At 45.6% G+C, this 16,637-nt stretch overlaps 1 protein-coding gene across 1 annotated transcript in view; it reads left to right on the top strand.

Moving 5' to 3' along the window:
* Dnah2 (dynein axonemal heavy chain 2) overlaps positions 1 to 16,637 on the top strand; it is a 125,824-nt gene that overhangs the window by 5,590 nt on the left and 103,597 nt on the right. The window contains 5 exon segments of the mRNA XM_021213005.2: positions 941 to 956; positions 1,210 to 1,309; positions 1,311 to 1,370; positions 10,942 to 11,112; positions 15,385 to 15,613. Coding sequence (XP_021068664.1) covers positions 941 to 956; positions 1,210 to 1,309; positions 1,311 to 1,370; positions 10,942 to 11,112; positions 15,385 to 15,613 — 576 coding nt within the window.

The following is a 16,637-nucleotide window of genomic DNA, read 5'->3' as shown; positions in this document are numbered from 1 at the left end:
GCTTGCAAGTTTCCACCCCAATAAAGTCTGGAGTATAAACTTATTTGGTGGCAAAACCTAACCTAAGCTGACACAAAGGTATTTATGATCTGTTCAAGCCACTTACTATAAATATTCATATATTTTACTGCAGAAATACAGTAATAAAAGTCTGCTTGTTAAATATTGTTCTAGAGCTTTCTGGAATGGGAGCCAGGGATTTCATTCCAAACTTTCGTTACATTGCTTTTGTTTTTTTGAGACTGGATCTCATATAAGCCAACTTGGTCTTCAACCTCCTGTGTAGCCAAAGTTGACCTTTGTCCTATGCACGGTTTCTATTGCTGCAACGAGACACCATGCCCAAATAGCAAGTTGGAGAGGAAAGGGTTATTTGGCTTACACTTCCACAGTCTTGTTCATCAATGAAAGAAGTCAGGATAGGAACTCAAATAGGGCAGGATCCTAGAGGCAGGAGCTGATGCAGAGGCCATGGAGGGGTGATGCGCTTCATATGGCTTATTCAGCTAGCTTTCTTTCTTTCTTTCTTTCTTTCTTTCTTTCTTTCTTTCTTTCTAGATTTATTTATTATTATAATTAAGTACACTGTAGCTATCTTCACAGACACACCAGAAGAGGGCGTCAGATCTCATTACAGGTGGTTGTGAGCCATCATGTGGTTGCTGGGATTTGAACTCAGGACCTTGGTAGAGCAGTCAGTGCTCTTACCTGCTGAGCCATCTCTCTAGCCCTCAGCCTGCTTGCTTGCTTGCGTTCTTTCTTTCTTTCTTTCTTTCTTTCTTTCTTTCTTTCTTTCTTTCTTTCTTTCTTTCTTTTTCTTTTTTCTTTTTTTTTTTTTTTCGAGACAGGGTTTCTCTGTGTAGCCCTGGCTGTCCTGGAGCTCAATTTGTAGACCAGGCTGGCCTAGAGCTCAGAAATCCTCCTGCCTCTGTCTCCCGAGTGCTGGGATTAAAGGCGTGTGCCACCACACCCGTCAGCCTGCTTTCTTAAAGAACCCAGGACCACCAGCCTAGGGATAGCACTACCCATAATGGGTTGTGCCCTCCTCCACTGATCACTAATTGAGAAAATGCCTTACAGCTGGATCTCATGGAGACATTTCCTCAACTGAGGCTCCTTCCTTGTTGATGACTCTAGCCTGCAGCCAATCCCAGCCAGTACAACCTTCAGCTTCTGATCCCCCTGCCTCCAGAAGTGCTGGAATTACAGGCATTTATTTGCCAGCTGGAGATTGATCCCAGAGCTTCATGCATGCAAGGCTAACACTCCACCAACTCGGCTGCAGCCCCAGCCCCTGTGTCACAGACGGTCTTACAACTTTCAATCTTATTCTGTCCTGTTCTAGAGCTGGAACTCAGGATCTTGCTCTGGTAAGCACAGGCTCTCCCTCTGACCTACACTCTAAGCTCCATGCAATTCTAACTTCAGAGTATTTCTGGCACCATGGGTTGTGGATAGGGATCATAGGCAGTTCCAGGCAGAAGAGAAAACCGTGCCAATATCCCTAGTCTGTATGATAACAACTCTGCTCACATCTCTACGCTTGCTTTCTTCTTCCTTAGAGCCCACTGCTGGCTTGCCATGGGTGTATCCTCTCCTCCTCCTCTTCTTCCTCCTCCTCCTTCTTCCTCTTTTTTTTTGTTTTTGTTTTTTTGTTTTTAAAGATTTATTTATTATTATATTTAAGTACACTGTAGCTGTCTTCAGACACTCCAGAAGAGGGCGTCAGATCTTGTTACGGATGGTTGTGAGCCACCATGTGGTTGCTGGGATTTGAACTCTGGACCTTCTGAAGAGCAGTCGGGTGCTCTTACCAACTGAGCCATCTCACCAGCCCTGTTTTTGTTTTTTGGTTGTAGTCCTGGCTGTCCTGGAACTCACTTTGTAGCCTCAGAAATCCGCCTGCCTCTGCCTCCCGAGTGCTGGGATTAAAGGCGTGTGCCACCACTGCCTGGTTTCTTCTTCTTTTTTTAAAGATTTATTTATGAGTACACTGTAGCTGTCTTCAGACATACCAGAATTGGGCATCAGATCCCATTACAGATGGTTGTGAGCCACCATGTAGTTGCTAGGAATTGAACTCCGGACCTCTGGGAGAGCAGTCAGTGCTCTTAACTGCTGAGCCATCTCTCCAGCCCCGGAGAGTATCTTCTGCTATTGCTTAATTTTCTACATATATCTATGAATGCCATGTGCTATTGTGGTATCACATATCTTTTTTGTTTGTTTGTTTTCCTTTTTCTTTTTTAAAGACAGTGTTTCTCAGGGTGTCCCTGACTGTCCTGCAACTCACTCTGTAGACCAGGGTGACCTCAGACTCACAGCCTCTGCCTCCCAGTACTGGGATCAAAGGGGTGTGTCATCATACCTGGTGGCATTGCATGTCTTTGTCTCAAGTGTATTAGGGAAGACAAAACCTGTTTATTTCAGTGGTTGTCTAGTTTCCCTCTTAGTCTCCCGTTGCTAAAATTTCTTCCCTTGGGGAGATGTAAGCAACGTCTCCCTCCAAGGTCCTAACACAAACCAAGGTTTATGCCTGCAAAGTTCATCCTGGGTTTAGTGGTCTGTCTTACTGAGCATAAGTGGGGAGTTACTTACGGGAGTGGGAGGCCTCCATCTGGGGAATGATCTTTACTCAACAGGGATAATGTTTTTCCCATAGCCACATAGATAGAGCCCCTCTCTCCCTTAGCCCTTCTCCATTTATGCACTCTAGCCTTTCCCTGAGACCCCCAGGCCATATGCAGTTAGGGCAGAATGGCAAACAAATGGTTAAAGGAAGTGACGAGGTGTTTAGGTAAGGTTCCATGACCCACCTCTCATTCTCTGTTTTTGTGAGTGAAGGCCATAGGTCAGCAGTCCCAGCTGGCAAGCCCAGCTGAACTCTTGAGGAAGATGGTGGCCATGTGGCTCAGAGGACAGTCCTGAGTGAAAAATGGAAAGCCATTAGCTCCCCGCCTATTCCCCCTCACTGTGAAGCGTCTGCAGTCGTTCACTTCATTTTCTTTCCTTGTTTCCTTCTTTGTCCCCATCCCTCTTTTCTGGCGGGCAGGGCGTCCTAGCTCCTAGTCCTTCAGTTCTGTCTCATTTGTCCCTTCCTCCCTCTAGTTCCCAAGAATAGGAAACCTACTGGTTTTGTCCTGTCTCTAGCATGAGCAGAAAATGCCGAGGCAGATAACCAGTGTAGGTTTGTGGGACCCCAGGGCAGATGTGGCAGAGTGGAGTGCCTGGGATAGGAGAAGGGTGGGCCCCAACTTCTCTGTGCAGGAGGAGGACTGGTGGAGAGTAGAACCTAAATGTTGCAGTACTCCTAATTCTAATTTCTCATTCCCCAAACCGCCTACTTCTTGCTCCAGCTAGCTTTAACATCATTTTTATTTATTAGTGTTATTCTATAACACTATTAATATTATTATTGCTGTTGTTGTTACTTTTGTGTCTGTGTGCCTGTGTAAGTGTGCAAGTGTTGCTGCACCTGTGTACCGGGCCATTCTCTCTCTCTCCTCGGTGGGTTCCTGGGATGGAACTCAGATCGTTAAACTTAAGGGCAAACGCTTGTAGCTGCTGAGTGGTTACCTTGCTAGTGCTAGCTTTTATTTTAATATCTATTTTCTTTTTATGATGCGTGTGTGTGTGTGTGTGCGTGAGTGTGTGGGTCTGGATGTATGGATCTGGGTATTGGTATTGTTCATGTGCCGGAGGAGACCAGAGCTGTAGAAAGTTCCTGAAGCTGGAGTTACAGGCAGTTATGAGCCATCTGACATGTGTGCTGGGCGTCAAACTCTGCCAGAGCAGTACATGTTTGTATGTATGTATGTATGTATGTACGTATGTTGTACGTATATGTACATATGTACATACGTATATTTTGAGACAGGGTCTCACTCTGTGGCCCTTGCTTGTTTGGAACTTACTATGTAGACAAGGCTGACCTTGAACCCACAGAGACTCACCGCCCCCTGACTCCTACGTGCTATTGTCTGCTCTTCAGGTGATGTTATGCAGCTGAGGCTGGCCTGGAATTGATTCTCCTACCCCGGCTCTCCCTCCACTGGGACCGTGTAAATATGTGCACTGCCACTCCGAGGTTTCAAACAGCAATTTTAAAAATCAAACATGTTAATACAACACAATCCAAAGATACACTAATTTGATACTTACATGCTGAGGAGAGATGCCAGGAAAATATTAAGGTCTTTGTTTTCTATAATTAAACCGTTATGTTTTTATAAGAACAGAAAACTTGGTGTGTACAGTAAAAAAAAAAACCCTGCAGTTCATAACGTACAATAGTCTCCAATCTGAGCTGAGGTGTTTGTTGGCGATGTGTTGGTAGTACGTGCAGTGTGTGTGTGTGTGTGTGTGTGTGTGTGTGATATGCTTAGGACCAAGGTCATGGTGAACTTGCAGACTATAGTGTGGGTGATGGTGATGGGTGCCAGACGTACCTCGGGTTCATTATGAGTTTGATATTTTTAAAAAAGATTTTATTACATTTTATTGTTATTTATTTATTCTCTGAGTGTGCATGTGGTGTGCAGGTGCCACAGTGTTTACGTGAGGTCAGGGGACAGCTTGTTGGCGTCAGTTCTCTCCTTCCACCATGTGGGTCCCAGAGATCAAACCCAGAGCACCGGGCTTGGCAGTGTGTGCCTGTACCCACTGAGCCCTCTTGCCAGCCCTTCCCATTAATTTTCATCAGAAACCTCTTACTGTTGTCAAAGGTTTCCAGTGCCCATGTTCTGTTATGCAATCCCATATGGGGTTACAACCCACATTCAAGAAACTGAAGCCTAAAGCATACAACACACTGTTTTTTGACATGTTTAAAAGCTGTGCAACCATCAATGCTATCCAATTCTAGAGCATTTTTATCCTCTCAAAAGAAAGCCACCTTAAGGACCTTGACAAATTGGTGCCAGATGATTCCTGGATCTATTTCCTCCTCCTCTTCTTCCTCCTCCTCCTAGTGTTGTATATTTAATGTATGTATATTTAACATGTGTAATGTATGTATTATGCATATATGTATATGTCTTGGTTTGACTTTTTGACACTGGCCAAAAACTAGCTAGGGAGGGAAGGGTCCATCATTGAGAGACGCCAAGCAGGTCAGAACCTGGAGGCAGGAACCGGAGCATAGACCATGGGGAGATGATGCTTACAGACTGTTCACCGTGGCTCACTCAGCTTGCTTGCTTATTTATTTGTGTGTGTGTGTGTGTGTGAATGTGTGTGTTTGTATGCATGTATGTGTGTATATGTGTGTGTGTGTGTGCAGACAGGGTAAATCTGGGTAAAGCTGAAAAAAAGATCACGCCCTGAGAGGCTCAAACCAAAAGACAAGCCGATAGGTACTCAAAAGTGGGGAACTCGGGGGCTGGAGAGATGGCTCAGTGGTTAAGAGCATTGACTGCTCTTCCAGAGGTCCTGAGCAAGCACATGGTGGCTCACAACCATCTATAATGAGATCTGATGCCCTCTTCTGGGGTATCTGAAGACAGCCACAGTGTACTTACATATAATAAGTATTTAAAAGTTAAAAAAAGGGGGGGACTTGGGGGAGAGGATTAAAGTGCATTTGTATTACTTACATTTGGATAAGTAATTGCAATGAATCCACCGGTGCAGTGGTGGTTAGAGGACCACCCAAGGCATTGGTCCTTGTCTCCCACCTTGTTTGATACAATTTCTCTTTGTTGATTTTTTTTGCTGCACACACCAGATTTCATTATAGATGGTTATGAACGGGTGCATGAACTTCCGGGATGCCCCTGTCTCTGTTTTTCTGTCGGTTTTGTTGATGTTTTTGTTTTTTAAACCTGGGATTACAGAAGCTTGGACTACTGCATTCTGCTCTTATGTGGGTTCTAGAGATTCATATTTAGGTCTTCATGCCCACAGGACAGACAAACACCCACTGATCGCCTGAGACCCCCCTCCCCTCAACTCTTTATTTTATTCATTTATTTAATTAATTATTTTTTGAGACAAGGTCTCACCCAGTGCTTAAAATTGTATCATTCCCCAGCTTCTGTCACTGTGCCCTGCTGTTTGTTTATTTTGAGACAGGGACTTACTTTGTAGTCCATGTTGACCTGGAAGTCAGAGCAATCCTCCTGCCCAAACCTCTCTAGCGCTTGGATTACAAGCATGAGCCACACATCTGGCTTAAATGACTGATCACTGGGTTCACTGTTTTGTGTTGCTGGGTATTAAACCCACAGCCTTTTATGTAAAAGTATCCTTTTTCTTATCTATCTATCTATCTATCTATCTATCTATCTATCTATCTATCTATCTATCTCTATCTATACTGCATTGTTGTTTTGCCTACAGGTATGTCTGTGTGAAGGCGTCAGATCCCCTGGAACTGGAGTTGCAAAAAATTGTTACAGACAGTTGGTAGCTGCTGTGTGGGTGCTGGGAATTGAACCTGTGTCCTCTAGAACAGCCAGTGCTCTTAACTCTCATGAGAGTTGGGCATATCCTATTCTGTCAAATTTTTCTCTGATTCATCTCTTTGTCTGCCACTCAGTTAAACATCACTTTCAAACATGGGTACTTCCTTCTACAAACTAACTTTACCTTCATTGTTTGGGATTAAAAATGTATACTCTTTAATCCCAGCACTCGGGAGACAGAGGCAGGGGGATTTCTGAGTTCAAGGCCAGCCTAGTCTACATAGTGAGTTCCAGGACAGCCAGGGCTACACAGAGAAACCCTGTCTCGAAAAACCAAAAATAAAATAAAATAAAATAAAATGTATAGTCAGGGCATGTCTGTATTCCAGCCAAGGGATCAAAGGTATGTGCTGAGGGCTGAGCCACACCCTAACTACAGACAGTTTCAAACATCCTGTAACACTTGTATATACTAAGAAAGAGCTGACCCTGTGCTGAGAGCCTTGGTTTTAACAGCTTTCCCTCAGATCCTGAATTGACTAATCTACACTCTCTCTGTAGGTTTTCTATGATGACCATTTCATGTAAATGGAATCACAATATATGCCGCTATATGTCTAGCTTCTTTTATATAGAATAAAGTTTTCAAGGTTCAATTGTGTTGTAGCATGGACTTTACCTTCATTTTTTAATAGTTCACTGTAGATGTGTACAAATATTTTGTTTATCCAGCTTTAGCTTAAATGGACACAGGCTGTTCCTGCATCATCTGTCCACCTCCTTCCTCAGGCCTAGGGAGGGAACCCAGGGCCTTATGTGTGCTAGGCCCTGGTCCACTGAACTATAGCCTGTGCCCATTTCTTTGTTGTCATCTTTTTCTTCTTCTCCTCCTTCTTCTCCTTCTCGTTCTCCTCTTCCTCCTCCTCCTCCTTCTTTTTTGAGACAGGGTTTCTCTGTGTAGCTCTATTTGTCCCCTGGAACTCCCTTTGTAGACCAAGCTGGCCTCAAACTCACAGATCCACCTACCTCTGCCTCCCAAGTGCTGGGATTAAAGGTATGTGTCTTGGGGGATGGAGAGATGGTTTGGCAGTTGAGAACACTGGCTGCTCTTCCGAAGGTCCTAAGTTCAGGTTCCAGCAACCACATGGTGGCTCACAGTCATCTGTGGTGGGATCTGATGCCCTCTTCTGGGGTGCCTGAGGACAGCTACAGTGTACTTAAATATAGTAAAATGGGGGGGAGAGATGTGTGCCTTGGGGCCCACCTCCCCCACCCATCTCCCCCACCCATCTCCCCCACCTGCACTGGGAACAATTCGACATTCACAGGCCACACCAGTTTAGCTCTCAGACCACTTGGGTACTAGAAGTGGGATTGCTGGGTAATATGGCTCCTATCTTTGATGTTCTCCCCAGAGCAAGAACCGGAGAAACCTGAGGAACATACGGAACTTGGCACTTCTTTGATGGACATGGTAGGTTTGCATTTCCCCCAGGGATCACATTCTTCCCAATCAAAGCGGGAGTGCCAGGTGATGGTAGGCAGATTCTCTAGCCTATCTCTTCCCTCACGCCTCACTGGTGACCTGCTCACCCCAAAGCCGGTTCACGAGTAAGCGACTAGATGATCTGAGCCCCCCATGCCCCAGGACAAGGTCTCTGAGATGACCTCTCTCGTTCCCCAACCTTGGGTCAGCTCTGGTTGGACTTACGACTCTGACCGTGGACATCTGAACAGCTTGAACAAGCGGGTAGATGCTGTCCTGCTTGGGTAGTAATTTCTCAGGCGTCCTCTCTCCTGCTGCTGCTGTGTTTTGACTGAGGACTTCATGACTGCCCCAGTCACTGTGTGAAATGGACATTCAGTACTGTGTTTTCTTCGTTATGTAGGGGGGTGAGTAGGGTGGCAACCTTGCATTCTGTTTTGAAAAAAATTTCACTGTTTATTTATGTTTTATGTCAGTATGTATGTCTGTGTGAGGGTGTAGGATCCCTTAGAACTGGAGTTAGCGACAGCTGTGAGCTACCATGTGGGTGCTCAGGAGGAACAGCCAGTGCTCTTAACCACTGGGCCATCTCTCCAGCCCTAACCTTGCTTTGTGTGTGTGTGTGTGTGTGTGTGTGTGTGTGTGTGTGTGTGTGTGCGCGCGCACGCCAGCTGAAATGTGTACACACATTTGCCCTTGGGAAGCTGAAGCAGGAGGACTATATGATAAAATCAGTCTGGGCTGTGCATCAAGATTCTGTTTCAAATAACCAAAAGAAAAGGAAAAAAACAGAGAAGAAACTGAAAGAGCATAAAGGTCCAACCCCAGCCAAATATAATATTCTCCTCCCCACCAGTGCTGGGACCTAAACCCAGACTGTGCATGCTGGACAAGCTCTCTGCTCTTAGATATTTTAGTTGGTTGTTTGAAAGAGCTCATAGTCTAGGCTAACCTCAAATTCACTGTATAGCTCAGGCTAGTTTCAGGATTGCTGTCTTCTTACCTGGTTCCCTAGTGCTAGGATTACAAGTGTGCCTCCACCCCTGCAGGCTTGTAGCTCTGATCTTTTTGAGTCAGGGTCCTGCTACACAGCTTAGTAGGGCCTTTAATCTTCCATCTGCTTGCTTGAGTCTCCCAGCACCACGTTTAGTAGCCATCTGGTGTTCCGTTAGACACACGCACCCTACTTAAACCATTACTCTTAGTCATTTTGCTGCTTGCCATATTTTGTTCTCATACTATCTCTGTGATAAATACCATAAAGCTGACGCTGAAATGTGCAGTATCTCCTTAAGCTAGATCTCTGTCCAGGCAAAGCACCACTAAGAGTGGGTAGGACTGGGCAGATGTGATGGCTCAGGGGTCCTGCTCTTCCAGAGGACCATGGTTCAATTCCCAGTACCTACATGACAGCTCACTTTAACTCCAGTTTGATGGGATCTGATGCCCTCTACTGGCCTCCTCGGGCACCCAGCACACCAGCTGTGCACAGACATATAGGCAGACAAAGTACTCATACTCATAAAATAAAAGGAAATATTAAGGTTAAAAATGAAAATTAAGCCAGGCGTGGTGGCGCACGCCTTTAATCCCAGCACTTGGGAGGCAGAGGCAGGCGAATTTCTGAGTTTGAGGCCAGCCTGGTCTACAGAGTGAGTTCCAGGACAGGGCTGTACAGAGAAACCCTGTCTTGAAAAAAACCAAAACAAACTAACAAACAAACAAACAAAATGAAAATTAAGTAAAAAAAGAATAGTAAGGGTAAAAAATTTGCTTATATTTCTAATACACAATACCAAGTTTTTCTAACCAGATTGTAATATGCCCTTACATTAGCAATAAAGGTATTTTCCAGACTAAGGATTGTCAGTTTACTGAGTATTAACAAAAACAGATAGTAAATGATATCTTTGTCATTTTTTATTTATATTCTTTTTTTTAAAAAAAAAGATTTGTTTATTTTATGTATGTGAGTACACTGTAGCTCTCCAGATGGCTGTGAGCCTTCATGTGGTTGCTGGTTGCAGGACCTCTGCTCTCTCTGGTCAGCCCCACTTGCTCTGGCCCAAAGATTTATTTATTGTTATAAATAAGTACACTGTAGCTGTCTTCAGACACACCAGAAGAGGGCGTCAGATCTTGTTACAGATGGTTGTGAGCTACCATGTGACTGCTGGGATTTGAACGCAGGACCTACAGGAGAGCAGTCAGTGCTTTTAACCACTGAGCCCTCTCCCCAGCCCCTATATATATTCTTTGAAACAGAACATTGTTTACAGATGGTGTGGCCTGTCTGTCTTTTCCTTTTTGGGGCTCTCGGTATTCTATCATTGATCCCTCCAAATCCTGTCCAGGAAAGAGCTTAGAAGATTGTCGATTTTCTCTTCTTTGGAACTTTGTGATTCCTCTTCCTCATCTTCCGGGGATACTGGGAAGGACTGGGCGGTGTCTCCAGCCCCCGGAGCCTTGTCTTCGCTCCTCGTTGCAGGCTTCAGCGGGCTCATGGTTTCCACAGGAATAACTTGTTTTCAGCCCCGTCACTTTGTTCCTTAGTGGCATTTGTCAGTTTTCCTTCCCTCCTGTCCCTGGGTTCTCATAACTGCCGTGCCAGTCGACTGCTAACGGCATCTCCCACTTCAGAGGGGCAGCTTCCTAGGCAACGGGCTGTGGTCCTTGTGCCCTTCCCACCCCATCCTTGCGCCCAGCTCCTTGGTCCAGGGTGATATCTTACTTGTTTCCTTCATTTACCTTCCCTTTGAGGTTGAACATCCCAGAGAATGCATGTTCACAGCCACAGGCAGAAGACATATTTTGGGGAAGATAATGGCGCACTGTTCCCACCCCACCCTCAACCCCCCTCCCCATGAAACATTCTGTTTTCATTCCCCGAGGCAGGGGAGTCTATTGCTCCTTCCTTTAAAAGCTAGAAGCCTGTCATTCCGTCTTCCCAGCCTTCTGGCACCTCATCTCCCAAGTCCACCCTTACAGCTGTGGATGGGAGGACCACCCCTCCTCACAGCTCTGACACATTGTGTCTCTCTGTTCTCGCAGAAGCCCTTCTTCCTCTCACGAGCGATGTTGACCGGACTGGCAGGTGCCACGTGGACAGGGGAGCATGACACAGTTCTGGAACACTTTGTCCAGGATCCCACGGTGCCTGCCCTCACCATCTTCATTGACCCCATCTTTGGGTTGAAGCTGGAGCTGGGCATGCCTGTGCAGGTGGGTACCCCACTTGCCAGGCTCTGCGAAGCTGAAGGTGTTGCATATCTCCCTAATTCCGAGAGTCAAGTATCCTTCTGTGCCCAAGGCTCGTGGAACCCCACGGTTACCCTCTGAGACATCTCTCCAGCCCTGATTAAGACTCGCAGTGCGGCCAGTGATATTAGTTACCTGGTAGGATGCCTAGCTAGCACAAAGGAAAGCCCGCAGTTGGTCTGTCCCCAGCCTTAAATAATTTGGGAGTAACACTTTAAGCCTTTAAATCTAAGTATTTGGGAGCTAGAGGCAGAAGGATCAGAAGTTCAAGGATTTCCTTGGCTTTACTGCAAGTTCAAGGCTGGCCTGGGCATATGAGACCCTGTCTCAAAAACCACTGTTTTAAAATAATATATATCTAAGCCGGGAGGTGATGATACACACCCTTCATCCCAGCACTCGGGAGGCAGAAGGCAGGTGGATCTCTATGAGTTTGAAGCCAGCCTGGTCTACAGAGTGAGGTCCAGGACAGCCAGGGCTACACAGAGAAACCCTGTCTCAACCCCCCTCCCCATATATATACATATACATATGCATATATGCATAAAATGTCAACAGTAATGATGAAGAAAGTAATAAAGGAGAGTCATAGACATAAGAATCCTTTATTAAACTATAGTAATTAAAACAGTTAATACTAGGCTAGGAGTATAAATGATGAATAGCAGCATTAAAGGAATGTATAAAAATAGACATGAGTGGGCTGGAGAGATGGCTCAGAGGTTAAGAGCACTGCCTGCTCTTCCAGAGGTTCTGAGTTCAATTCCCAGCAACCACATGGTGGCTCACAACCATCTGTAATGGGATCTGATGTCCTCTTCTGGTGTGTCTGAAGACAGCGACAGTGTACTTACATGCATAAAATAAATAAAATCTTGAGAGAGAGATCCATTTAACCTGCTACAACAGTAGATGAGAGATTTTACTGAATTCTTCTGGTTAGGATGGCTAGTTTAAACTTCCTTTAAAAAATGACTACCCACAGTAGCTTAGTGAAACCTTCACGAGGCCCTGCACGCGATCCCCAGGACAGAAAGGGACAAAAAGAGTCATGTCTCTCTGCATCCTGACTTTAGACTTCAAGGAGTATCTCCTCCTGCCATGCCCACTCTTCCCCCCCCACCTCTGTGATGCAATGTCAGTCCCTTAGCCAAAATAAACCCTTCTTCCCTGGGGGCGGGGGCGGGGGTGGGGGAGCCCATGACCCAGTATCTGCTGAAAGGGGCAAAGAGTGAAACCTGTGACATGAAGGCAGCTCACAGTGCAGGATCCACAGAACACAGGGAAAAGGCATAATCAAGGCATAATCGCATCTAGTGAATTTCACAAACAGGTGTGAACCCTAAACGGGGCTGAAGCTCCAAGTCCCTGCACTTGGTTGGTCGAAAACCTTGGTGCATTCCAAACATCCCCCAAGAGGTTTGTGATTTAACAAAGATTTGCTATTGCCTTAAATTAGCCTTAACCACGTGCCCCTCCTCACACAAGCCTCTCAAGCTACAGAAAGAGAATAACGTAAAATACCTAATCCTTTCACTTTACCTTCAAGAGGCAAAATAAACTGGTCTCTCCCAGTGGGGCATCAAGAAGTCGCCCACAGTGTGCTAGAGCCAAAAGAGCGAATTGACAAAGCTGCTCAGGCATGAGCAAAATGGGGCAAAATTGCATGGCAACGGCGGGCACATTATACCAAGGACAAAGGGAAGAAAAAAAAAAAAAGAACAAAGCCCGTACAGGAGGGAGATCTAACTGAAAGAAGGAGGCTCCTCACAACAGCGACGGGGAACTCGATACCAACACGAGTTCAGTCTCTTAAAAAGGCAGCCGAGATGATAAAAGGTGGAAGGAGATGAAAGGGGGAGGTGGGGCACGGATCTTAGGGAACGAATAAGGCAGTGTGCTACAAAACCAGATGAGAAATGGCGGGGAACTGAATAGCTGTGGTTGAAAACCCGTCACCGACTGAGCGCAAGGCTGAGGCAGCCGCCAGTCATGAGAAAGAAAAGGCCGGACACATTAATGCAATTAGAGAGACATGAATAGACACGAGGGATGGGCACAGCCCAGCTGCAGGAGTAGACAGCCGACACAGTATGGATTTAGAGAGAACATACAAGGAATTTTCCTGAGATGCACAAGGAACAGCGTCTGGGAGTGAGAAGGACGCGCTGTTGCTGCTTACCAATGGCCTCTGACGGTTAATGACAGCCTGCATTTTAGTTTCCGCACTAAAATGTAAGGATGCCAGTTCTGGAGAACATCATGGCATTCCACCGAGAACATTTAGCTTCAACCTAATAACAAGCATTTAGATAAATCCAAATTAAGGGACATTTGAAGAACAACTGGCTTGATTCTTAGAGCGATTAATAGTACAGCGTAAAAGAGAAAGCCGGACATGATGGTACATGCTTGTAATCCTGTCACCTGAGAGGCTAAAACAGGAGGACACACACACACACACACACACACACCCCTACAGGATAGCAAAGGATGGGAGTTGTTGAAATGAAAGGAGGCAGAGGCAGATGGATTTCTGAGTGCGAAGCCAGCCTGGTCTACAGAGTGAGTTCCAGGACAGCCAGGGCTACACAGAGAAACCCTGTCTAGAAAAACAAAATAAATAAATAAATAAGTAAATAAAAGAAATGAAAGGTTGTTGGAGACAGAGGCAGGAGTATTAGGAGTTCAAGGCCAGCCTGAGTATGAAACGCTGTCTACAACCCGCCCCCCAGAAAACCCTAAACAAACAAACAAAAATGCACCTCAAACACCACACACAGGCACATACACACACACACATGCACACACACACACACACATACACACACACATATACACACACACGCACATATACACACACGCACATACACACACATACACACACATACACACACATACACACACATACACACACATACATACACACACGCACATACACACATACACGCACATACACACACACATACACACACACACACACACACACACACACACTATCATCATCACCATCTCCATGATCATCATGATATAAATAGAAAGTTGTGTAGCAATGCGCTTTCATAGTAGAGCTTATCCTTAGCATGTGTGAAGTTAAGGAATCCATTCCCAGCACGGGACAAACAACAACCACAACCACAACTAAAAAACCACAACAGCAAAGGATCATTCTGAGGTGTCCCTGGGTGAGAGACAATTATTTGAAGCTTAACAATCCTCATAGCAACTTCAGTTTCTTCTTATTCTATTACACTCAAACAAAATTAGATGGAAAACCTTTAAAAAAGGAATTCTCCGTTATCTCTGTGTGTGTGTTGGTCAGACATTTTCATCTCTGACGAATACTGGGGCAACCCCCCCCCTTTTTCTTTTTGGCTTTGTCTTCTAAGTGAGAAAAGCTACAGACTTGTGAACGTGGGTTACAGCAGCACTCAGCCCAGGTGAAAATGAATGGTAAATGCCAGTCAGGGGGAAGGGTACGCAGACTGAAGCTCCGGGTGAGGCGCACACCTGTAGCCTTGCCTCAGAGGGACAGGCAGCGGATCTCAGTTCAAGGTTACCCTCAGCTATGTAGTGAGTTCTAGGACAATTTGAGACCTTGAAAAAAAAAAAAAAAAAAAAAAAAGAAAAAAAGAAAAGAAAAAAAAAAGAAAAGTTTTTCTTTCTTTCTTTCTTTCGTTTGTTTGTTTGTTTGTTTGTTTGTTTGTTTGTTTGTTTTTGAGACAGGATATCTCTGTGTAACAGCCCTAGCTATCCCAGAACTTACTATGTAGATGAGGCTGACACAGAACTCACAGAGCTCCACCTGCCTCTGCCACCGGAGTGCTGGGATTAAAGGAGCGCACCGCCACCGATGGCCTAGATAAGTCTTACTTGCAGTCTTCCTCCTGGATCTCTCTCCTTTCTCCCTGCTTTTTCCATGGCTGAAATAAAATGTCTATTCTGTCCTGTCCATTTACCCACTCAGCCACCACATCTATTGATCATCTACCATATACTAGATGCAGTGTGTTAGACTCTACACACTACATCTAGTATAAGTGGTTTAAGTTGAACAAAATAAAGCCTGTGCCCTCAAGGCATGTTTTATCCATTCCGTCCCCAACATCTGTGGCTGTGGCCTCCTACTTCAGGAAGCACAGGTAGGGACACTGTGCTCAGCCTGCCTCTCACAAGGGGAGCCTCAGATACCTTGGGGCATCCTGGTGACTGAACTCTGATCTCTCTCTCCTGTAGACGCAGAATCAGATTGTGTACTTCATTCGACAAGCGCCAGTTCCCATCACCCCAGAGAACTTCGAGGAGACTGTGCAGTACGGGACGGTGCGGGGTGCATACATCCCGGCTTTGCTCCGACTGCTCAGTGGTGTCTACGTCCCCCAGATTTTTATGAATAAGTCTTGGCCTGAGAGCATCCGGAATCATTTTGTTTCACACCTGCATAGGTTTTTGGCCTCTCTGACAGGTAAGCAAGAGGCTGGTATGACTGACTTCTCCATGCTGGGGTTGTGAGGCAGCTGGGCAATTCATCAGTACCAGCTTCCCTTCCCCAACCCCTGCTGGCACGAAGGCCTCACCTATGCATATGCTCTACCACAGATCCACACCACCAACTTATTACTAACATTCATATTCAAATATCAAAAGTAGTACTTTTCAGCACTGAGGTCAAACCCAGGCCTTAATGTATACTAGCTAAGTGATTGCTTGTTTTGTTTTGCTTTGTTTTAGTTGTATTTTGTTTGTTTGTTTGTTTGTTTGTTTTTTGAGACAGGGTTTCTCTGTGCAACCCTAGCTGTCCTGGAACTCACCTTGTTGACCAACCTGGCCTTGAACTCAACAGAGATCTGCCTACTTGTGCTTCCCCAGTGCTGGGATTAAAGGCATGCGCCAACAGGCACAGCTATGCTGAGTGGCTGTTGCATGATAAAGTTCTATTCTCAGCCTTTAAAAGACTCTTTGGAGTGAAATCTCTCTGTGTGTACCACCCATATGCATGTGGTACGGAAGTGTTTAATATGTGTGCAGTGTGCACACAAAAACCCAAGCATGTTGCTTCCACGTTTCCTGACTTGGGCTGAGAGTGTAGCTTAGCTGCCAGAATGCTTGCTTAGCATGGACAGCGCCTATGGGTTCGAACCCCAGCATTCTGTAGCCCTGGGGGATTGTGTACACATCTGTAATCCCAGCTCTCAGGAGGTAGAGGCAGGAGGATGAGAAATTTAAAGTCATTCTTAGCTACCGAGAGTTTGAGGCTAGCTTAGGACACAGGAGACCCTCCTTAAGAATAGCAGCAAACAGTGGAGACAGATGTGGTGCTGCGTATCTGTGATGCTAGCACCCAGGAAGCAGCTGAAGTCAGGAAGATCGGGACTACATAAGCCCCTTCCTCAAAACCAAACCGACCAAAAACAAACAAACAAACAAACAAACAAAAAACAAAAAAAACAGTGCCGGGCATGGTGGCACACGCCTTTAATCCCAGCACT

Source organism: Mus pahari, chromosome 14, assembly GCF_900095145.1.
Source record: "Mus pahari chromosome 14, PAHARI_EIJ_v1.1, whole genome shotgun sequence".
NCBI lineage: Eukaryota > Metazoa > Chordata > Mammalia > Rodentia > Muridae > Mus > Mus pahari.
The sequence above is the reverse complement of the archived record's forward strand: the minus strand, read 5'-3'. Positions and strand labels throughout refer to the sequence as shown.